Source organism: Schistocerca gregaria, chromosome 1, assembly GCF_023897955.1.
Source record: "Schistocerca gregaria isolate iqSchGreg1 chromosome 1, iqSchGreg1.2, whole genome shotgun sequence".
Taxonomy (NCBI): Eukaryota; Metazoa; Arthropoda; class Insecta; order Orthoptera; family Acrididae; genus Schistocerca; species Schistocerca gregaria.
The window spans coordinates 992534904-992559307 of NC_064920.1; the positions used below are offsets into that span (position 1 = coordinate 992534904).

At 39.6% G+C, this 24404-nt stretch overlaps 1 protein-coding gene across 1 annotated transcript in view; it reads right to left on the reverse strand.

Moving 5' to 3' along the window:
• Positions 1–24404, reverse strand: part of LOC126278300 (GATOR complex protein MIOS) — a 191188-nt gene that overhangs the window by 46298 nt on the left and 120486 nt on the right. Inside the window, exons 11-12 of the mRNA XM_049978316.1 lie at positions 22522–22652; positions 16433–16571 (exon numbers count right to left, since the gene is read on the reverse strand). Of these exons, the coding sequence (XP_049834273.1) occupies positions 16433–16571; positions 22522–22652 (270 nt within the window). The remainder of the gene's footprint in view (positions 1–16432; positions 16572–22521; positions 22653–24404) is intronic.

Genomic DNA, 24404 nt, shown 5'->3' on the forward strand with positions numbered 1-24404 from the left:
CCTGCTGGTCATAACCTGCATCTGGTCCCATGGGTAGGAGGGACAGATCATCTATATTTGTGTGTTGTGCCATGGGTTTGTATATTACAGTATAAATATAGAAGTTGAGGTAAAACATCCAATGCTGAAGTCATTGTGCTGTGCAATCTGGAAGGCTGGAACACTGCCCGAATAGTGTAAACAGTGCTTTATGATCCACAATTACTTCACAATTCCTATGCACCAGCACTGCACCAATGCCTCACAGAGAGACATTTTCTGCCATAACTAGCAGAAATGGTGAGGAAAAGGGCATAAGGCAGAGTTCCAAATCCAGCACTCACAGGCAGTCTCTAACGCTATTAAATGCCTTTTTTATCCTCCTGATTTAGTGGATGCATGACATGGGCTGCTTGAAGGAGGAACTTAGAATGATAATCCATCTTTACCAAAAATGCTTGCCGCTTGTAATTGAACTGATGAGTGGCCGGCTTTCACTACACACAGAAAACATTGAAACAGTTAAGAAAAAGATTACCCAATACACAAGATAAATCTGTTCTATTAAACAAACAAATTCAAAAATGTGTTTTGTTTTTTGTATAGTTTTAATAACACAGATAATATTAATTCCATTATTTCTCAGAAAAAATGATTATTTTACATATACTTCAAAATTTATCTACGTACTTTTGTATCCATTTGAAGTCATCAACTTTGAAAATGTTAATCATAAATTTTCAAATCAACATCAATGAAAATATTGTCAATAAATAAATCAGTTGTAAAGTAAAATACTACCTTTGTCATATACACAGTCTTTGTTGTTCTCAGTAGCTGAAGTTGTATGTTGGTGGGACAGAGATGATGTTGCTGGCATGTGAAATGAGCAATAAATGAACAGATGAAGGCATTTTAAGCACACAGTGTTGTTATCTGAAAATTAAAACCTGGATCATGCTGGCTACATGAAAAATCATTATTTCAGCGAGCCATGGCTTTGTCAAGGAGCCTCGACAGACGGAAGGGTAACATAATTTTTATTGTTTGGTCTTGCTTCTCACTCCTTGTATTAGTGTTGCTATTGATAAAAAAAAGTGCACTCAATTTGAATAATGTCTATAAATGTTAATGAATTCTGAACATTTCATTATTTTATACATCTACAGACAGGAGAGTCATAACACTGTGTGTGCTCTTGTCCAGGGTATTTTAAAAGAAGAAGATTTGGATTCTGTTGCACATTTATATTTTACAGATGGATAAATCAAGAAGGAGAAATTATATATGTGGTTTTGTATGCAATGGAGCAACAATGAAACCATTTTTTGAGTGTAAGAATTATAGATGGACTGATGCTCAACTATTATAGTCATTAATGGTGATCGATTAAACAATGACCAATAATCAGTCTCTGGACTTGAAGCTGATGAACACAGTGCTTTCATTCACCTTTTCGTTATTTTGCATGTGATAAAGATTAAATCAGAAACAGAAGTCATTGGGAGTGTAGATTCAGAAAACATGGAAACTTAGAAAAATCAATTAGACAAGACGAGGCAATGTTTGAACCGCTACAACTGTATAATTTACATGCAAAATCAACACTTTTAAAGATATACCTGTCGGTGAAGAAATTTCAAGAATGTTCAAAAGCTTTTATTAAGTTATTTACGGAAAGAATGAAACAATATGCTGCATCCTTTAAACAATCAATGTTAAAAAGAATGAACACTTGAATGAACAAATGGTCAAACTTGATGAAAGAAATAAACAGGACATTAGCATTCAAAATGATGCAGAAACTGCTGATGAGTGTGGGCAATTTGTACAAGCACGTTTCTTTAGAAGATGTCTATGTTTCTGTGGATAACAGAGGAAATTTCAGCACCAGAAGTAAAAATCTATACAGTGGTGCAAAATATGCGTGACTAGGCCATGGAACTTCGTCAGAAGGTTTCCAAGGATCTTGGCCCTGATCGCTACATCAGACACTGGTTCATACACATCCTTGACCTGACTCACAACGTTCATGATTTTTCTGATATGCTGTGGCAGTACTTGTGGCAATTTTTCATGAGTGAGACTATGTTATGGATCAGGCACAATTTCTCCTACATTTTGTAGGCCTTCGAGAATTTCCACATAAATTCCAGAACCACTTGTCCTTCTACAATCTTGAACACATGATATTTTAAAAATAAGGGTGAGAGACCATACATACTGCGCAACGCATGTTTATGTGTGCATGCTGGAAAGAATTCTTGGACTCGGAGAAGTAGAGACACATGTTCATATTTTCATTTGGTTTTTAAACCAACTCTTATGTCTCAATGTACTTAATTATTTCTAACATTCGAGACACGAGTGAGACGACAAAGATGTTTATATGTCTAAGAAGAGAATTTTGTTCTGCATAGCAGTTCTAGTACATTGACACTAAAGTTCCTATATGTGATCAATAGATTACAGAAATAAGAAGATATTATTTTCTGTCATCCAAAAAAAGTTAGAAAGTGGCGACCAGTGAAAAGGACTCGAAAAAATGGGAATTTTGAGAGGAAATCGATGCAGAAGATATGATGTGTTGCCATAGCAACCAGGAATAAAAAGGCAAGAGAACTGTTTCATGTAACTGGATTTGGCCTAAAAGTTCAAGTGGTGAAAAGTAATAAATGCAATTCAAAAAAAGAAGATGTAAGAAAGATATTATGGTAAAAGAAAAGAGAGAATATTCCGATGTATTAGACTAAGAAGAAATATGACGAGAATAATTCATCGAAGAAGATCTGGTGTGGAGAGTAAGTGGCTCTCACCCACATCGTAGGGATGCAGACGTGGAAACCAGCCTAAGTCCGATGACGCCAGCACCAGTCGCTGATCACGGGTGCTGGTTCCACATACACCCACCGACGCCAAAACCAACATTTGACGCCGCTGGCGCCAGTGCTGTTTACTGGTGCTGAATACACACCTCCTCACCAATGCAGCTAGAATTCTATGCCAGGTGAGAGTGAAATAAAAACTTTATTACTCTAGTAAGAAGTGTTACAAAATACTGTGGGGGTGAGCTTTTACTGTGTAATTGGTATAATTGAAATTAGTATTAAATGCTCACAAGAGCTAAAGTCTATAGAAGCATGGACAGTGTACAATAAGTTGGAGAGATGTCAGAACCAGCCATGGCTATAAGAATTACTAAAGAAGGGCCTGACTGCTCTGAGTTAGTAAATCTAATCAAAGCTTAGAATCTTTAGTTAGACTCAATTCAACACTTTAAATACTAAAGTACAGAAATTTAAGATAGATTTGAAGAATGAATTGACTAGTTCCCTGCACACTCATATAAATCAAATGGTCACTGACATTTGTGGTAAGCAGAATGGTAATTTTCATGAGTTATCAAAAAAAATTAGAATTTGAGATTGAGGACAGATGAAATGAGGTAGAATCAGATATCAATGGAAAAATCAGGATCTTTCGAAAATATGTGTAATGTTAAATTTAATGCTGTAATGCAGGAAATGAATACATTCAAAGAGAGCATGAATCAGACTAAGGAATTAATACTGATTATTCAATCGAAAGTTCCAGGTGTTAGTATACAAGCTGTTACTACATGAGTAAATAATGTAGAACAAAATTTCAAAGAAAAAATAGTCAACTTTGACATAATAAATGTAAGTACTCTGGTGGGACCATTTGAGCTAATTATAGATCGAGAAATTACTGAGAATATAAAGTTTCATATCAGTGCACACTCCGCTGCAGAGTGAAAATCTCATTCTGGAAACATCCCCCAGGCTGTGACTAAGCCGCATCTCCGCAGTATCCTTTCTTTCAGGAGTGCTAGTTCTGCAAGGTTCGCAGGAGAGCTTCTGTAAAGTTTGGAAGGTAGGAGACGAGAAACTGGCAGAAGTAAAGCTGTGAGTACCGGGTGTGAGTCATGCTTTGGTAGCTCAGATGGTAGAGCACTTGCCCGGGAAAGGCAAAGGTTCCGAGTTCGAGTCTCGGTCGGGCACACAGTTTTAATCTGCCAGGAATTTTCATATCAGCGCACACTCCGCTGCAGAGTGAAAATCTCATTCTGGAAATAAAATATTATTTGACTGAAAGGTATAAAATGATGGTACTATTTAAACCAAGTGATGTCTAGAAGACATAAACTGAACAGAGTATTTTATGTGTGTATAAAATATAGTGTAAAGTGATTAGCTAAACAACTATTTGATTGTAGTGTATAATTTTATATTTTTATAGAACATTTTAAAGCTTTTATGATGTGTGATGTAAAGGGGAGGGTTTGTATTGGTTTTGGAAGGGGTGGGTATTGTAGATCAAAGCATGATTTACACTAACTTATAAATCAAGGTTAACACAGAACACACACCACACCTTCCAGACAACCCTTGCAGACAAGCGTGACTGATTCTTCACCATTTACCACTCCATAGGGGTTGCTAAGATTTTCTTCAGGGACTTCAAAGACGAAGGTGAGAATGTCCATTCTCTAGGAGACATTTAACATCATACCTCTTCCGGCTTCTCACTCAAGTACCAGTGAAGTACGGATCCTGGAGAAGGGGGGTGGGAAGGGTTTCCTGTCTTTGGAGCTACCTTCTCTCTCTTCTTCGATCTTAGCAACCATGTCTATTTTTTTCCTTTCTTACTTCTCTTTTGAGTACCTGCCTATTTTTGGTTTCCAATAACCTATAACTTATTTTATATAAGTAGGTCAAAGAATCAGGTTTCACAAACACATATCATCACACACACAAATATACACGAGAACGCAAACAATGAAACTACTAACTGGAAACCTGTCAAGAGGTATGAAACATCAAGTGTTGTAGGGGGAAGGTATGTGTATATTGGGAAATATGCACACATTGTTGTTTATTGTGTACATATGAGAACTATGATGATTTCATACCACATATATACATAAGTAAAGAAAAACTATGATGATTTTACAACGAGTACACATAAGAAGGATGCATGAGTAATGAAGGAGAACGCAAGACAGTCTGGAGTTAATTATGATGCTTAATTAAGTAAAGTCAGTGTAGCAAATACTCTGATGGAGTGGTGAGTCATAAGAGTAGCAGGACGTGATCATTAGGTGTAGACATAGTATCTACTATGAGTTGAAATAATATGAGTAGACATAGTATCTACTAAAGATTACAGAAGCTTACGTAGAGGAGGACTCTAGGGTATTAAATGAAGTATCAAGAAGTGAGTGTGAAGTGTGAACTAGATTTTTATTTTTTCCAGGAAATATTTAATTATAGTGTACATAAAGCTGTATACTAGGGTAATGAACCATGAGGCCTACTCGGTGAAGGATAAGGAGGGTGCACCTAGCCTTTATTGAATATAAAAGACAGAGAGGCACACCTAAGAAAGGCTGACCTATACTGTGCGGACAGGGACACCAAGAAGAGGATTGACCTGTACCATAGGAGCATAAGATTTAAGAGGGGCATACCTAGCAATACAGAAGGAGGAACAGCACGCACAGAGTCAACCTAGGTGTAAGTTACAGATGCTGATCCTAGGGGGAAAAGGACAGTGTCATGACGAAAGTCACTCATTTAATAGGAATTATTCTGGTAAGGTTGAATTCTATATTCCATTAGCATTATTATGTTTTATGTGAGTTTACAAGTGTCGAAAAGAGCACTTTCATTTGCCCAGAGTTCCGCCAGACTACAAACAGTCCATAATTAATGAGGCTATTATGTACTAAAGAAGCAGTACAAAGAATCAAAATAAAGAGTAAAATACTCAAGTGTCATGAACATCTGGAGATTATGATTGGAAACCCAAAGGTTTAGGTCCCACAACTCCTAGATATGAAAGAATTGACTCCAACATTGAGTGAAATACTTCCGTTTTATAATCAAAGTAAAATGAAAAAACAAAAGCTAAATAGCAAATAATGTAGAATTATGAATTGTTATTCTATGTAATACTAATGTACATAATGAGTACGAGTAAAATATCGTGTGTTCAAGCTGAGGGGAGGGATATGTAGTGCTTCGAGAATTTCAGTGTAAATTCCAGAACCACTTGTCCTTCTACCGTCTCGAACACATGATATTTTAAAAATAAATGTGAGAAAATGTACATGCTGCGTGACACATGTTTGTGTGTGCAGGCTGGAAAGAAGTCACGAGCACAAGGTAGACGCGACGGTTGAACGGCAGTGACAGGTGTTTGCCGCTCGCGCCATGGACGCCGTATTGGAAGAGCAAGAAGTAATCATGTAGTATTCCTTGCTGTTTTAGTGTTTGTGATTATTGTTAAAGAAAAATGAACTAAAAGTATTCTGTGAGTATCCACTTGTTTCAATAGTAGAGAGAGAGAGAGAGAGAGAGAGAGAGAGAGAGAGAGAGAGAGAGAGAGAGAGAGAGAGTGAGTCTGATAAATTCCCGTAACAAGCATTATTCTTCGGAGAAGGAGGTTTTGAAGATCGACTATCCAGAGAAGAAGATTGACTGAGCATATCAAGTAAGTCAACGGATGTGAGAGAGGTGTGGATTTTGCTTGCAATCCAAAGTCACATCGCTTCTTATCAGCGCACAGTGTTAGAATTTCGCAAGCAGCAGGGCACTTGTGCGCTTTATCAAAAATTCGAGTTGCAAATATGCGATCACAGTTGAAATGCAACAATGAGCATGAGCACTGTCTTTTACCCACAGTTTTCCTGCAGATGTTACCAAATCCTTGGGTTTTGCTCTAGGCCATCCACCACATCCAAAATGTCATAGGTTCAAACAAAGACTGGATTTGAAATTTGCATAGCTGGGAATTCGACCCATCAAATATCATGATGCTTCTTGCGATTCCTTTGTCTGACTGGGCACCAAAAAAAAAAAAAAAAAAAAAAAAAAAAAAAAAAAAAAAAAAAAAAAAAAAAAAAAATGCATCACACAACTCAAATTGTGTATCAAAGAAAATATTTAATAAACTTCCGTGGTGAAATTCTATGATTAAACTGGACCCATAAACCAATAAGGTTTATGGACTTCAAGTCACTAAGATGGAGACAAGAAAAGAAGCACACCAATTCATGCAATTACACATACGTCCAGTGTAGTCGCAAGATACAGTGCAGAGTGATTCATCCATTACCACAGCCAGGTTACGTGGATAAAGAACAGTGACAGATTTGAGGACTACCACAGACCATCTCAGGTCGCTTGCCTCAGCCTGTAGATGTGTACTACACTCTCTCTGGTGGATATATTTATGACCACCTTGGGATACTTGGCTATTTTATGGACATTAATCTGCACTTTGCAATTTCCTGTCATCAATGTTTGGCATGCACTTCGGCCCATCTATTTCCATAATGCAGTACTGACTCTGTTTGACTACAAGTTGTGCCTTCTGTGAGTGTACCAACAATATGTGTGTGCACTGAAGGACAACACGTGTGTGCACTGAAGGAAGAAGGAAGGAACATTTGAGTTCAATGTCCTGTGAACAGCATGATTTAGAGGTGGATGCAAGCTCGGATGATGAAAGGATTGAGAAGGAAATTAGCCATGCTCTTTTCAAAGGAATCACCCCAGCATTTGCCTGAAGTGATTTAAGAAAATAACAAAAAACCTAAATCTAGATGGCCAGTGTGTTGACCACTGGCCCACCTTTGATGCATGCACCGAGAGAGTGGTCCCTTTTTGAGTGGTTCCCAGTCAAGACAAACTTACAATGTTTTCAAGCATTAATGTTTGAGTTATTTAGTAAATCTCTAGAGTACATTATAACCAATAGGCATCAACTTCCAGAAGTCTATGTCTCTGTTTATTTAAAGAAGAATTGAGATCTATTATATTAAGTGATTTTTTCTTGTACTTAACTGGTATTCAATAAAGCCTGTATCATTGAGGAAGTAAACTTATATCTCTGCAGCTATTTTGATTGTGGATGATAGAAAGTGTATTTGTAGCAAAGTAGCAAATTAAAGACATCAACTTGATGATACAGTGAATAATATCTTGGAAAGGAGGAGGGGGGGGGGGGGGGGGTTGAAAGTCATTATTCTCTCTTCATTGTAATAAAACCCATTCGTACAGCTTAATAGTAATATGGAAAGGATAGATTGCTACTGACCACACAGAGGAGGCACTGAGTCTCAGACAGGCACAACAAAAAATGCTACACATATTTTAGCTTCCAGAGAAAGTCCTTCGTGAGAAGTAGAAAAAACACATACAAATCCAACCCAAACATAAAGGGCCACTGTCTCTGGGCACTAAGGCTTGACTGTGACATATCTGAGCAGCAATCAAGCTGGGATGGGTTCTCTTGCTTCATTTTCACCATGTCTATTACATGTTTCTTTTCTATAAAATTTCAGCTATTTACATACAATTAACATTTAAAAATCTTGAAACATCAAGTACATGATTTTCTGTAGACTTCCATCAAACATTTTAATTGGTTGGTTGGTTGGTTTTTTGGGGAAGGAGACCAGGCAGCGAGGTCATCGGTCTCATCGGATTAGGGAAGGACGGGGAAGGAAGTCGGCCGTGCCCTTTGAAAGGAACCATCCCGGCATTTGCCTCGAGCGATTTAGGGAAATCACGGAAAACCTGAATCAGGATGGACGGACGCAGGATTGAAAAACATTTTAATTCTGCAAGCTTGTGTAAAGTGCTAAATTTACTTAAGTGTTGGTAGATTAGTGTCAAGTTTTATTTCTAGTGGACATTAATTTCCTGCAGTTTCATCCTGTTTCTGGTAAATGATATGTAATTTGAAGCAAAACAGTGTATTATCTTAAGACCACGGAAGGATGAAGCCTGTTACTAAGAGTGTAGTTGTGTGCACCACTAGACATAAAAATGCAGCAGCCATCTTACATAAGGTTAATGAAGTACTACAAGTGTTAGACATGCTGTATAGTTATCTGGCAATAATAAAGTATGAGGATATAAAACCTTAGTGTGGTCCCACACTAAGGTTAGTCATGATTTAAGAGCACTGGTGTTTTTTTTTTTTTTTTTTTAAAAAAAAAAAAAGGTGGCGGGGCACAAAAAAAATTGAGGTCATAAGCACACATTAATGGTTGTGACCCTAATGGACGGAAGGGGAGAGAGAGAGAGAGAGAGAGAGAGAGAGAGAGAGAGAGAGAGAGAGAGAGAGAGAGAGCTAAAAACAAGGACGTCCTCTTGGAGAAAGCTTCACAAAATATGCCGTTGAAACAGAGGACCTCCCTAGCCAAATATTAAATGTCCTTTGCCATATTGCCAGGATGGATAAACAGTAAGATGTGATCAACAGCCCATGCACTGTCTGCTAGAACGGCCAATAATTCAGGTAGCAAACACACAGCGGAACATAAGCAATTAGAAAAAGGGCATTGGATCAGAAAATGGTTGGTGACAATAAGCAGAAAGTGGTTGGGGATCATCATGTAACAAATGACAATGTCTAAAATTACAGTGCACAATATGCCACTTAGCTAAAATGATTTCCTCCCAACAAGAGCGCCAAGAGGTGGTCAGCCAAATGATGGGAGAGGTTTAATTCCCCAGATCTTGTTCCCATGAAGAAAAGACCAGTGGTGATGCCAAAGTGACACCATCTGCTGATAGGCAGCAACATGGAGACCACCCAAAAGAATGGAAGAGCTAGGAGGCTGAGGTAGGACGACTTGGCAGTGTCAGCAGCCTCATTTCCCATCAGACTGACATGACCAGGAACCAACCCACCATGGAACTCCATGAACAGCGAGCACGTGGAAGATTTCCTAGACCTGTTGCATTAAGGACTGGAGCATGTACAGCACATAGAGGCTCTGAAGGGCACTAAGAGAATCAGATGATGATACAATTAAAAAGCCTGTGTTGCTGGGTGTACTGATAGAGGGCAAAGAGCTCTGCTGTAAAGATCAAGCAGTGTTCTGGAAGCCAACACCAAAAATAATCGGTGTACATGATGTTGCTATAACTAAGTTCTGTGTAAGGGTCAAGAAGCTTACAGTGACAGACTCAATCCAGAGTAGTGTCCCTGGAAAGTAAATGAAGTCTGTGATGCACACAGGCCACTCCAAGAAGCCCAGGTAGTGAAGGGTTCACACCCATCAGGACCATGGCAGGTAGCATGTAGTTAATCTGCCAGAGCAGCAACTGAAAGTGAACTCTCAGAGGTAACAGAGAAGAAGCAAATCCCTCCGACTGGCAGTCAAGGGAGTTATCAAAAACGAGGGCATAGGATGCATGGCCAGGCATGGAAGAAAAATGGCACGTGTATCTGCTGAGGAGGACATCACACTGTTATGACTGTGGTAGTTCAGCAGTTTCTACGTAGATACTCTTAACAGGGCTAATGCAAAAGGTGCCAGTGGCCAAATGTATACCACATTGGTGGATTGTGTTAAGGTGAAGTAAGATAGAAGGATCTGCAGAGGAAGAAATGAAACATATATAGTATAGTTTTGAATGGACAAGGGATCAGTATAAAAGGAGGACAGTGGTCCGATATGCTCCCTAGGAAGTACCACTTAGGACATGGGAAACATCGAGGGATCGGGTACAGCGTGTGGTGAGATAAGGCATGTGGGAGGACCAAGAAAGTTCCCCATGAATTTTGTAGTTTCAGTGAACGGAAAAGCAACAAGTCCAAGACTTAAAAACACGAGACAGAAACCCATTACACCACCAGAAATTCATACAAATGGTTATATCAGAGGAAAAGTGAAAGCCATTGTCAAAGCTCCATGAGTAAAGATGATCCAGACTTCAATGAAGACACTGCTCAAGAAGACAAGTCCATGGAGAACTGCAACAGATCATTGACAAAAAGGGAGCTAGAGATACCTGGTGGGAGACAGTCCAAAATGGGGTTAATGGCTAAAGCAAAGAGGAGATGCTCAGGATGGAGCACCCCGTTTTCCTAGATAAAGGTGTCCAACAATGCCAAACCCACACATATATTGAAAACTCAGTCTTTTAAAAATTCCCTAAGGAAATGGGGCAGGCAACCTTGGAAGCCCCACATGTATAGAGTATGGAAGGTACGAGTCACATATCAGGTGTTGTAGGCTTTCTCCAATTCAAAAAACACAGCCACAGTCCCGTATTTCTGCAGAAACCTGTTCACGATATGGGTTGACAAAGTGACAAGACGATCAACTGCAGAAGGGTGCACACAAATTCAAATTGTGCAGTGTTCAGTAGATTGCGAGACTTGAGATACATACCAGCTGGCCATGAATAGTACGTTCTATCACCTTGCAAACACAGCTGGTGAGAGAAGTGGGGGTGGTAGCTAGAAGGAAGGTATTTGTCCTTACTGCGCTTCGGTATGGGTATGATGCTGCAAGATCTGAATGTGAACATCATCCAGCCCTGGGGTGGGAGATTGAGATGAGATGAGAGCATAGTCAAGACCCCTCATAGTAAAGGTGGCACTGTAACATTCGTGATTCTGACAAAAGAAGGATATCATCGAGCCTCCTACACTCATTTCTGAGGGAGGAAGAGAGGTGACAGTGGATGGAGCTTGAAATTTCCACAAAATATCGGCCCAAGATGTTGGAGATAGCAATAGGCTCCACCATGACAGCATCTGCTATGGTCAGGCTGGAAACTGGGGAAGGAAGCTTGTACACAGAGAGCCAATGGAGGCTGCCCCACACTACAGAAGATGGAGTGAAACCATTATTTGAACTAATAAAGTAAATCCAGTTAGCTATTTTGCTATCCCAAAGAATGCAATGACATTGCCTTCGGCGGAGCCAGTTCAGTGGTTCCTATGTCGCCTATGTCGTCAACCTAGCTTGTTATGATCATATGCAGGGACTGTTTTTGCTAGCAATGTTTTGTTCCTGTTTCATTTTTTATGATGACAAGTTTAAGCGAACAGCGTGCAGTTGTGAAATTTTGTTTTCTGCTTCATAAAAATGCTGCTGAAACTGTTATAATATTGAAAACAGCTTACCAGGACGACACTATGGGAAAAACTCAAGTGTATAAGTGATTTGCTCAATTTAAAACTGGCAAAATGTCGTCGACTGAGGGAAAATGTCGTCAACTGATGAAAAACTCATTCTGGATGTCCAGCAACTGCCCAAATCAACAAAAATACTTAAAAAATTCGAGAGCTTGCACTCATAGACCCTCGACAGACAGCTGATCAACTATCAGAGATTAGTGGGTTACCTTGGAGCTTGTTTCCAGGAATTTTAATGGAAGATATGGGAATGAAAAGGGTTGCTGCCACGTTTGTTTCTTGGGTTCTGACTGACAACAAAAGGAACGTCAAGTTGAAACATGTCATGCTTTGAAACAGCAGCTTGAAACTGATCCAGATTTTGTGTCAAAGGCCATTACTGGTGATGAGTCATGGTGGTATGGTTGTGACCCAGAAACAAAGTAACAGTCTAGCCAATCAAAGACATCATTGTCATCCCGCCAAAAAAAATGTCATGAAGTCAAACATAAAAACAATGCTGATTTGCTTTTTCGATGCCAAGGATACAGTTCATCAAGGTTTGTTCCCTAGGCCAGACCATCAATCAAACCTTTTATTTGGAAGTTTTAAGAAGATTTTGCAGCAATGTTCATAAACAAAGACACGATTTGTGGCAGACAGGAGACTGTTTCTTCCACCACGACAATGCTCCTGTCCGCACAGCCTTCTCTGTTAGACAGTTTCTGGCTAAAAACGGCATGGTTCTGCTATCCCATCCAGTTTTTGTCTAAAAACGGCATGGTTCTGCTGTCCCATCCACCTTATTCGCCTGACCTAGCTCCATGTGACTTTTTCTTATTTCCACACATGGAAAAGTGCAGGAAATACCGATTTTACAACATTGAAGATGTTAAGAAGAAAAGGAGGGAGAAGCTGTCAGCCATTTTTAAAGACAACTACACTAAATGTTTCAAACAGTGGAAGCACCAGTGGGCCAAATATATTAGTTGTAATTGAGAATATCATAAAAAAGGGGATAAGGTTGTTCCGTAAACATTTTTTTACCACCTAGTAGTGCAAGGTATGGAACATTCTGCAGTAGTAAGGATAACGTTTGTAAGATACTCTACTTGGTAATCACAACTGGGGAAATGTTGTTCATCAAACGTCACCAGGGAGGTGTAAACCCTCCAGTCAGCCTAAGAAAGCTGCCTTTTGGGTTTAGGTGAAGGTGGGGTAGAAGTCAACAAATGTATAGCAAATGGGAAATGTTCGCTTGAGTATGTATCAAAGAGAATGGACTACTTGAGATGATAAGCAAGATGGGCAGTGCAGAACAAGAGGTCCAAATGGGAATATGTGTGTGTGGAGTCTGAAAGGAACGTGGGTTCTCTAGTGTTAAGACAGATGAGGTCAGCCAAGATGGAACCTCTTGGAAAGGTTCTCAAAGAGCCCCAAAGGGGATAGCGGGCATCAAAGTCAGCTGGCATCAGAAAGGTGTGAGGGAGCTGACCACTAAGCTGGAGTAAGTCTGCCCTGGTGACAGTGAATGACGAAGGGATGTAGATGATACACAGAGAAAAGGTGAACTGAGGAGGAAAAATGTGGACTGCAACAGCTTGCAGCAGGTGTTCAATGAGATAGTTTGGCTATGGGCATCATGCTGGATGAGCAGCATGGTTCCCCCATGAGATGGAATTGGGTGGGTGGGGGTCAAAGTGTACCGAAAGGAAACGCGAGAGGTCAATGCTGTCTTGAGCATGCAATGTTGTTTATTGGAGGCAGAAGACCTGCTCCTCCTTGTTCCATTAGAGAAGGTTCATAATCAGGAATGAGGAGGAGGGAACAAGTGAAGGGCTGCTGAGTGTCAGCCTTCGAAGACTCACTGCTACAGGCCATAAAGGCTGGAGGATGATGTTCCATGAAATCTATGGAGGCATCAACATTCTCCCTGGGTCAGCCTGGAGATTTCAGCTCAGAAAAATGATAGGCACCACACACTGGCGAAATGGAGGTCAGCCGGGTGAGGGTATCAAGTGGCGACACTGTTGAAGAGGATCTCCAAGTAGGGAAAGGAGAAAACCGTTTGCATTTGTTGGATTTCTTAGAGCCTTTACTGTTGGCAGATGAAGACCCAGACTTTTGTTGGCTGGAGAGACATCAAAAGTTTTTGTGGGAATGTTCCTTTTGTTCTTCGTAACCTGCTGGTTGCATAGCAGGTGATTTTGCTACTGATGGTGAAGATTTGGTGGCTTATTGCACAACTGTAGGAGAAGGTGTGGGGGAGGCTACCATGATACTGGGCAACTTCACAACTGCGGTACTGAATAGGAGATTGTATTTTTGCATGGCAATGTCCGTCATGGATCCAGGCATAGTAAGAATGGTACTATAAGTGGCAGATGGTTAAATACAGGTCTTTCGGCAAGCTAACTACTTGTGAGCAACAGGGTAGGGAGCTTTTTCCTTCACCCAAATCTCCTGGATGGCCCACTCATTGAGATACATGGAACACTCACAGGATGAGGTAGCATGGTCACCATTAAAACCGATACAGTGGGAAGAAAGAGACATGCAATTGTCCTCAGGAGCATCTCTACCATAAGTAACACATTTAGCAGTGTTTTGACAGGACACGCGAGTGTGGTTATGACATTGAAACTGGTAGCAATGCAATTGGAATGTGCAGGTGGACAGTGATGATTTCATAACTTGCCTTAATCTTCAGTGGAAGCACTACTCATCAACTGTAAGAAAAACAGTGTGTATAGGCACTAAGTTTGCACCAACCGTTTTCATTACCCAATGGACCACAGTAATGTCCTGATCAGAGAGATAATTTTGGATTTCTCCCTTGGTCGGACCATTATGCAGTCGAGTCTAAATAACACCATGTGAAGACTTCAGATATGATGGGCCTCAACACAAACAGGACAGCTGTGGAGGACCAAAGTTGTAAGCAGTTGTTGGGCTTGAAAATCACAATTGGTCTCCAGAAGCAAACTCCCATTATGTACGCAAAAGCAGGATTTCACAGTGCCTGCAATTGCATCAACACCTTTCTGAATAATAAACGGATTAACTGTTGCCAAAGTTTGACCTATTCCGGTATGTGATACCAGGAGAACTGAGGTGCAGCTGGGGAAATCATAGAATTCTTAGCCTCATTTTGTTTACGTTCAGGAGAAGTAGACTGAGATGAAGAAGGGTGGCTTATTGTGAAAAAATCCCCCATGATTGCCAGCATCTCTGCTGGCACACTCCTTGCAACTGGGGCCCTCTCGGAGGAGGGCTCACCTGTCGATTGTTCACACCTCAGGTCACACCTCCCGAACTCCAGGCAGAGAGCCAATTGGCAATTGGGAAGGTAACAGCTCAGGCATTCACTGCTCCCTGGGCCTGGCCTGTACCAGGGGGTACTTGCAAACTCCATCTGTCAGCCTGGGGATGGGAATTATGCATTATCCAGTCACCTACTATGCATCAAACATGTGGGCTGGCTTTCACTAGCACACAGCAAGGAAGAAGACACAAACAGAAACCTCGAATGCCAAAGCAGAGGAAGGGGAGGAGATGGAGAACAAAGGAAGAAGGAAAAACCAGACAAGGGACTGTTCAGAAGATGGGCTATCAAAACTTCAGAACAAGTTACTGAAAATACCCAAGACATGTTCAAAGGAGGCAAAAAATAATAGCAGTAATAGCAGGAGAATAGACATACAGCATGGAAAGGGAAGAGGTGCTGCAAAGGCTGGGAGTCTGTAGTAGTCAAACACAATCTCATCAACAAGTGGCGAGCTCCCCGGGGAGAATTTTGATTTACTGGTACAACAATGAAAGGCTGCAGTGATCTATAACAGAGATTGCTTAACCACAGGCTTGTACAAACTACACTGGAATTATGATTTTGAGTTTTCAAGTAGTATTATTTTAAACTTTATTGTAACAGTCTCGGTTGCCTGGATGTACAAGTGAACAAGAAAGAGCAGCCACAACTGATCACAAGTTAGCCTGACTCTTGGGATGAATCATCCAAATGGATTAAGTTCTAACACACAATGACTGAATAATGGATGCCAATTTTCAAAGCAGTTTTCATGAATGAGTGTAGGAATGTGGCTCATACCCATGAAATTAATCTCACAGACATTTGGATGACAATATCTGATAACTTGCAGTTTACACAGAGGCTGATTACAAGTCATACCTCTCATGTTCACCATATGAATGAAATGAGAATATATAATTTCCGTTATAATTTTATTGCAATTTTTAGATAGCATAAATTAATTTAGATTTGATGTCCCTCAACTTCGTACTATCTACATTTTTATAGCCTTACGGATTACATATACACAACATATATATGTACTGGTGTGATTCAACAACTTTATATGATACACACATCTAGAGCTGAGAGATTACTGAAGATGACAGAATGAATTATTTAGCTGTGTGACTTTTGAAATGTTTGTAGAACAACATCTACAGTGTACTTCCATTTCGTAAGTAGGTAACTAACCTGTGAGCAGGAATCCAGAAAGTGAACCCTCTTCAGTTAATGAAACAGTTAGTTGCTGGAGATAATCAGCTAGTCGCACATCGGACAGGAATACACAAGCAAAAGCCACTTTGTCTGATACTGCAATGCCAGCTTCATTCTGCCAAAAATGAACATTACTTCAAACCATTTAACACACAAAAGTATTTTAGAGTATCCTTTTTCAAAGTTCTATACATCAAGCAAGTGGAACAAAAAACAGAAAAAAATCAAACAAATGAGAACATATCATCTGTAAACAATGCCATTATACATTAAATGGTGAGATCCATACAAGTCACTCAACCACATGGAACATGAAGTTGGCATACTTGGTTAAATACTTGTGTTCATATTCTCTGGCTGCATAATTCAGTCAACATTGAAAGATACTGTAACAGAATTTTAAAGGTAGTTATCCTCCCTATCTTGTATATCAGAGCAATGAAAAGGACAGGTACAGTAATTTAAAAAAATCATATTCTATTTCTCACAACTGTGCTCATAATATAACATTCTTGATGTGCTCTGTACAGACTGCCAGAGACACCATAATGAATTACAAAAGACTGCTACGGTATCCGGCAGCAGGAAAATATGCACTGACAATGATTTATTCTCAACCGTATTAGAATATAACTTGGAAATGGAACATAGTACATTGACTTTGACTGGGGAAGTTCTGGCAGAATGTTAATAATCTGAGAGTAAAGATAACAACTCACCAAACAGCAGAGGTGCTAAGTCATTGAACTGTTGTATTAAACACAAGACAAGTGAAAAACGTACTTCCAAAGCAATGAGCTATAAGACATTTTAATGACACCAGTGTCAGGACAAGTTATAAACAAATATTAGTCCGTAGACTCTGGTGCATCAGCGCATGTCAAAACACTGATGTTACTTCAAACAATGGAAAACCCAGGTTGGAATACCAACAATTATGAAAAGGATAGACGGCTGCTCACCATAAAGATGATTCCTTGAATTGCAGTCAGGCACAACAAAATGAATGTTACAGACTGAGCTTTTGGTCAAACTGTTTTAAAGATAAGAAAAGAAAAGGCACACATTCACCCAAGCAGCCACATCTCTTGCACACATTATCTCCAAACGCTCAGGACAGACTGCAACTGTTGTGTTGAACAAAAGCAGCAATCTGCAGTGGGGCAGGGAAGGGAGAAGGGATAAGCAGGGTAAGAGTGGGGGGACAGAAGAGCACTGTCTGGTAGAGAATGCAGGGACTAGAAGGGGACAGGACAAGGTTGTCATGCACAGTGTCAGGATGCTGTGGGGAAAAGGGGGGAGGGGAGTGGAAGTGGAGGGGTGACAGGTTGCCGGGAAGTGGGGAGCAGAGAGGGGAAAAGACTGGGAAGTGTGTTGGCAGAGACTGTCATACAATGACGGTGAGGAGACATGAATTGGGAGGAGGTGACAGGACAGAGGGGGCACAAACTGTTAGTTGGAGGGTGTGTGGACATTATGTTAATGTAGGTTGTCATTGGTACAGTCTCCACACCCTCCGCCCAACTATTTCTGCCCCCTCTGTCCTACTACCTCCTCCCAATTCACACACTCTCATCCTTATTCTGTAACTCTGCCAATGCACCCACTAGTCTTTCCCTCCTCTGTTTGTCTCTTTTCTCATTCCCGGTTACCCTAACCCCTCTCCCCCACAACCTCTTGATACTGTCACCTTCTCCTCCCTGCATGTCCACCAGACAGCAGCCTTCTCTCTTGCCACCTGTGAACTCTGCTATCCCTCCCCCTTCCATGCCTCACTGCGGATTGATGCTTTTGTTCAACATAACACGTGCTGTCTGACTTTAGTGGCCAGAGATAGCAGTCATGTGTGCTTTAGGTGTGTCTGCATGAGTGAATATATATATGTGGATGTGGATGTGGATTTTGTGTGTGTGTGTGTGTGTGTGTGTGTGTGTGTGTGTGTGTGTGTGTGTGTGTGTGTGTGTGTGTTTTCCTTTCTTTTTTGAAGAAGACTTTGGCTGAAAGCTCAGTGTGTAACTGTCTACCCATTGTGCCTGCCTGCAACTCAATGTGCCATCTTTATGGTGAGCAGCAATCTATCCTTATAACTGTTGACACCCATGAGTTGTGCACAATGCTCAGTTCACAAATAGTTGTACCTAATGACAAAAACTTGCCTACCAAATGCCAGACTGTACACATACTGAAGCACTAGCAAGCAAAGAGAAGATGAATATTAAGGTATCATATCAGCTCTACATACCCCATGTGAGTACGAATAAACTTTCCACATGCAAAATAATGGACAAAGAGACTCAGAGATTTTTAGGGTTCTGTACCTCAACTGGTAAAAACAGAACCCTTATAGGATCACTTTGTTTTCCATCTGTCTGTCCGACTGTAAGACCCGCTTTTCTCAGGAACAGGCAGAGGTATCAAGTTGAAATTTATGTCACATACTAAGGTCTATGGTATTTTGGCAGTGAGAAAAATTAAGCTTCTATGTCAATGCAATCAAAAGATATGGCCACTTACGTCACATGTTTCAATACTTGCAAATTCACTCATCAAAACCTATAGGTACTTTCTCTTGACCCAGAACCATGAATGCCATTTGTTGTCCATCCATCTGTGTGTCCATCTGTTAAGACCCCTTTCCCATAGGAACAGGTGAAGGCAGCAAGTAAAAACTTATGTCAAATACTAAGGTCCATGGTACCCCGGCAGTGTAAGAAATTTAAGCTTATAAGTCAATGCAGTCAAAATACATTGTCTAAAAATGGGCCAATCAAGCCTGACAAATTATTTAAAGAAGATGTTCATAACTTCTTGTTAACTAATCCATTCTATTCATTAGAAGAATTCTTAGAAATGCCCAACATCAACTGAAATATGTAAAAATAAATCTAAAAACAAAGATGATGTGACTTACCAAACGAAAGTGCTGGCAGGTTGATAGATACACAAACAAACACAGACATACACACAAAATTCAAGCTTTTGCAACCAACGGTTGCTTCATCAGGAAAGAGGGAAGGAGAGGGAAAGACGAAAGGATGTGGGTTTTAAGGGAGAGGGTAAGGAGTCATTCCAATCCTGGGAGCGGAACCCCTAAGGTAAGTCTTTCCGCTCCCGGGATTGGAATGACTCGTTACCCGCTTAGAGATTCTGTTTTGATTCATCCTGTGGATATGTCCGTAGAACTGCATTCTTCTTTTCCTTATTGTATCTGTAATCATGTCTGTGTATTTATATAATTCTGATGTTGGTCTCTTCTTCCAGATTCCTTGCTCTTGTATCGGGCCAAAAAATTTTCTGAGAATTTTCCTTTTTTGTTTCTCTATTTCTTTGATTTTAGTTTGACCACCTATTTGTGTTGTTTCAGATGCATACAGTGCCTCTGGAAGTACGACAGTGTTGCAGTGCCTCAATTTTGCGTTAATGGATGGATATGGACTTTTTGTTATAATAGTTCCATGTGAATTTATATGCTTTCTGTAGTTGTCTGCGGCTGCTTTATGATAACCAAGGTATTTCAAATCTGTCTTTGCATAAGCCACACAAGAAACAACTGTGCCAAACGAGTGAATATCTAAAAAAAAAAAAAAAAAAAAAAAAATGCAAGCACATGAAGTTTCCTGATGTGAGCAAAAATTGGACATAATATATTGTAAGTAACAGCAACATCTTTTTTAACAAACTGATTTTAGATACAGAAAGCAAGCTAGATTGTAAATATGTTTCATTAAAGACCACTGATGATATTTTATTTCACTACAATGAACCGCCATTCAGTGACAGAAATAGGCAATTTCTTGTAGTTGCAAAGACAGACTTAAGATATCTTCAATAATTTTAAAAGTAAGATCAAAAAGATGTAGGCTCTTGAAAGAAATGCAAACAGAGGGTGGGGAGGGGGCAGGGGAGGTTGAGCTGTATAAAACAACACTTTAGTGAGTACCAATAAAATGTCCTTTTTACTATGTTTATTGTTGTGCCCATTATGTTATGCCCATTATTATACACATATTGTGCAATTTTTCTTTCGAAAAATATACAAGTTCATAGTAAACAATGCACCAAAGGCTTCCACAATTTTCTCCCTAGGACAATCCATATTTTCTCTCAAATATATAAACTATTTTCAAATTGTAAAAATGTACTACAACATATAAAATGCTTGTAAAATGCCACACTGCATAACATACTTGCAGCGTGAGACAGTACCAACTCCCGAAATTCATCACCCATGGCCACTGGCCTGCTGGGCATGCACTGTGGACAGATCATGAAAATCCACCAATTTACAACACAACCAAATGGATTTGGCCTGCAGGCATATCACAAATCTACATACAATGGGAGGGACCGCACGTTTGTGGGAAATGACAGGCCTCAGACAGGAGGGCCAGGTCCGTCAGAGATACCTGTGGGAATAGTTTGCGGTCTTCAACTGTCATGAACATCCACTAGTGTATGGCCAAATATTTACACAGTCACTAGTCACCGACAGTATGTTGTTGAACTGAGATTGCAGTGATCAATCAGTGCAACAAATGACTTGTGCAAATACTCTTAAAAAGTGCTGCTCACACCTCCGTGCCGCTTTTGTTAGCAACTGCTTGGCTAGCGGCAAGCAGCAGTGGCAGCACTTACTCCGAGAAGTGGTTGGGAGGATGGAGTAGGACACTCAGCAGCTACTTAGCTGTCCCAAGCCACTGGCAATGCATGGTGGCTCCGTAAACAAATCATTTCATCTGCTGAGCCAAAAATGAGATTTTCCAGTGGTCACCTCTCCCCCCCATAAATTTCCCTGGAACTTCCCTGACACATATACGAAATTCTCTGGTGTTTCCTGATTTCCAGTATATGTGACAATTGTAGCGTGTGTGCATGCAAGCGGACTCTCTAGCTCATCCAAGGACTTCTTCCAAAAGCTTAAGCAGTTTCCATTCTCTTTTGTGTGTTCCTATAACAATGTTGAGTGGTCTCTTTTACTCCTAAATTACATACATGGAATTAACTTAATGCTTGTCAGGAAGCAATGTGACTGCAATGGCTACAAAGACAAATATCCTGATTCCCAAAACATGCCTCGATTAAATTGTTGTGTGACAACAAAGACGTAAGTGCCCCAAGAAAGACAAATGGCTACAAAGGTTGTACTGAGCACTTTGATACTAGGCATCATTTTGTCAGAGAAAAATTGATTCAGAAGAAATAACAGTAGGGCAAACTTCAATAATGAAATGCTCACAGACATAATGAGAAAGTTAGAGTCAAGTACCAAGTATCATCAACTAATGCAATATATGGACATAGGGATGAAGTACTTAGAGGCATTGCTTCTAATGAGATGCTGGTAATTATGAATTAGAAATGATGTCTCCTCTAAAAAAAAAAAAAAAAAAAATAATCTTATTTGGCTCTACTGTTATGGCTGTGGCTATGGTAGCTTTCTGTAGTTGTTCTATGCTGCTGTATACAGTAATGAAGCCTCCCTTTTTCTCTCCAGCTTATAGACTCTTGCACAGTCTCAAGGTATGTTATATCAAATATTTCTGAACCAATGTTCTAATCAGTTTAGGAAGGCACTAGTTTCAGTTTCATTAAAATTCTACAACAGAAAGTCAATAACAAAAGTGTCTTTTTCAACACATAAGCTACCACATTAACATAAATTCTATATTCTCTTTACCATAGCCACAAATCTTGCAACTCAATTTGTGCAAACTGATAGGGAGTCAAAATGTCAAATTGCAAATGTCTTTTTGGAAGTTTTGTAATAAGACAACAAGTATTTAAGTATCATAGCACATAATTAATGATGACCATCATTAATTTAGTTGAGAAACTTTCACTTACACCACCTTGCCACTACTGATCTCATTTTCTCACGTTACTGAAGCCAAGTACAATAAAGCTTTCCAACAATGATATTATTGCTATAACCATTCAATTATCAAGGAATATTTTATTTCATTACTACACATTTCACAAAGCATAAAAATACAACATTTGAGGATTAATGTTGTTTACTCAGTAAACAACTTACTTGCAATACAACTTACACAATAAATACTTACTAAGATGCCATCATAATTCTCAGAGTCTGCAGTGAGAAATGCAAATAGAGCACGCAGATAAGGATCAGAGAGATGAGAGCGAGACGTGATGCAAAGTTCTCGCCACATGCTGTTTTTATCATCTGAAAACCCTGTGCAAAAATAGGAAAAAAAGAGTCAATCAAATGTATATCATCCCTTTTTACATCTACAACAAAATCTACATTTATATTCTGTAAACCACTGTGAATTGTCTGGCAGAGTGTACATACCCCTGTAACAATTATTAGGGTTTCTTCCCATTCCACTCACATATGGAGTGCAGGAAAAATAACTGTTCGAGTGCCTCTGTGCGTGCTTCAATTATTCTATCTTATACTCACAAACCCTATGTGAGTGGTAAGTAGGGGTTGTAGTAAATTCCTAGAGTCACCATTTAAAGTCAGTTCTTAAAACTTTGATAGTACTCTTTTTCCAGATAGTTTAGGTATATCTTCAAGAGTCTGCCAGTTCATTTCTTTCAGCATTTTAGTAAAACTTTCCCATGGGTCAAAAAATCCATGACCATTTGTGCTGCCCTTCTCTGTATATGTTAAATCTCCTGTGTTAGTCCTATTTGGTATGGCTCCCACACACTACAGCAATAATCTAGAATGGGTTGCACAAGTGATTCGCAAGCAATCTCCTTTGCAGACTGACAGTACTTTCGCAATGTTCTACCAGTATGCCAGAGTCCACCAAATGCTTTACCCACAATTGAGCCTATAAGATCATTCAATTTCCTATCCCTATAAAGTGTAAGTACGAGTTGGCTGATTCCACAATGTACTAGTAAAACTAAACCATCAGTCAGTGAAGAAGGAATAACACTGCACAATAAAATATGGTGCTTTACACAATGCAATATGCCATGCATAATGAGTTTGAAGAACAGTAAGCATCTTTTACAAAAGCATTAGCGAAGTGTGGAGAAAGAATGGATAAAATTCAGCAAAAAGGTATTTGAAATATTACCTGTTGCTAAAAATTTCTTAGTTATCAATAGAAATGAAATTATATGACAACATGCTAAAAACTGAAACTGAAATTAAAATGTCTTTCTCCTCATATTATGAAAATATAAAGTCATAGTACAAAGAAGTAGAGAAAATTAGGGTTTAACACCCCAAGGACAAACAGGGACATTACAGATGGTACATATTTTTGGACTAGGCATGAATAAAAGGAGATCAGATAAACCCACTTCAGAGTAAAATATGTGGTGTTAAACTGAATGTAAGCTTGTAAGTTCTGACATTTAAGTATGTAAATGACACATCATTACATATCATTAAGTGATGGTGACAAACTATCATTTTAAATTAATTCTCAATATGTAAATACACAAATTATGTAGTGTTTCAGTCTACTTAGAGAGCTCATACATTCTTCACATGGTGAAAAATAATTTATTCTACAGCAGCAATAAAAAGTAAACAGAGTTAGAGCGGGAAGAATGAATTGACATGGTGGGAGCAACAAGTACAAGAATCGAAAACGTAGCCACTGTGTGAGCTCTGCCAAGAAGAGATTAGAGGATCAATATGTGATGAAAAACTGGACAAGGCTGCCAGTATATATGGCCAGAAGAGGAATGCAAAGCCCAGTATTAATGACACTCTGAAACCAGCAGAGAGGCATCACACCTTGATAACACTGATACATTAATGGTATAGGTTTTAATTCCAATATACTGGAACTAGCCCTCTGCTAATGGGTAAAAAAAATTTCCTCACTTTTAACACCTCACCGAAACTCAGGCACTGTGTAACACATGCTGTGCTTCACTGGTGCCTCCATTCATTCAAAGTTTTCTATGCGCAACTCAACTGAGATCTTTCTAGGTCAGTACAGCATAATAAGCC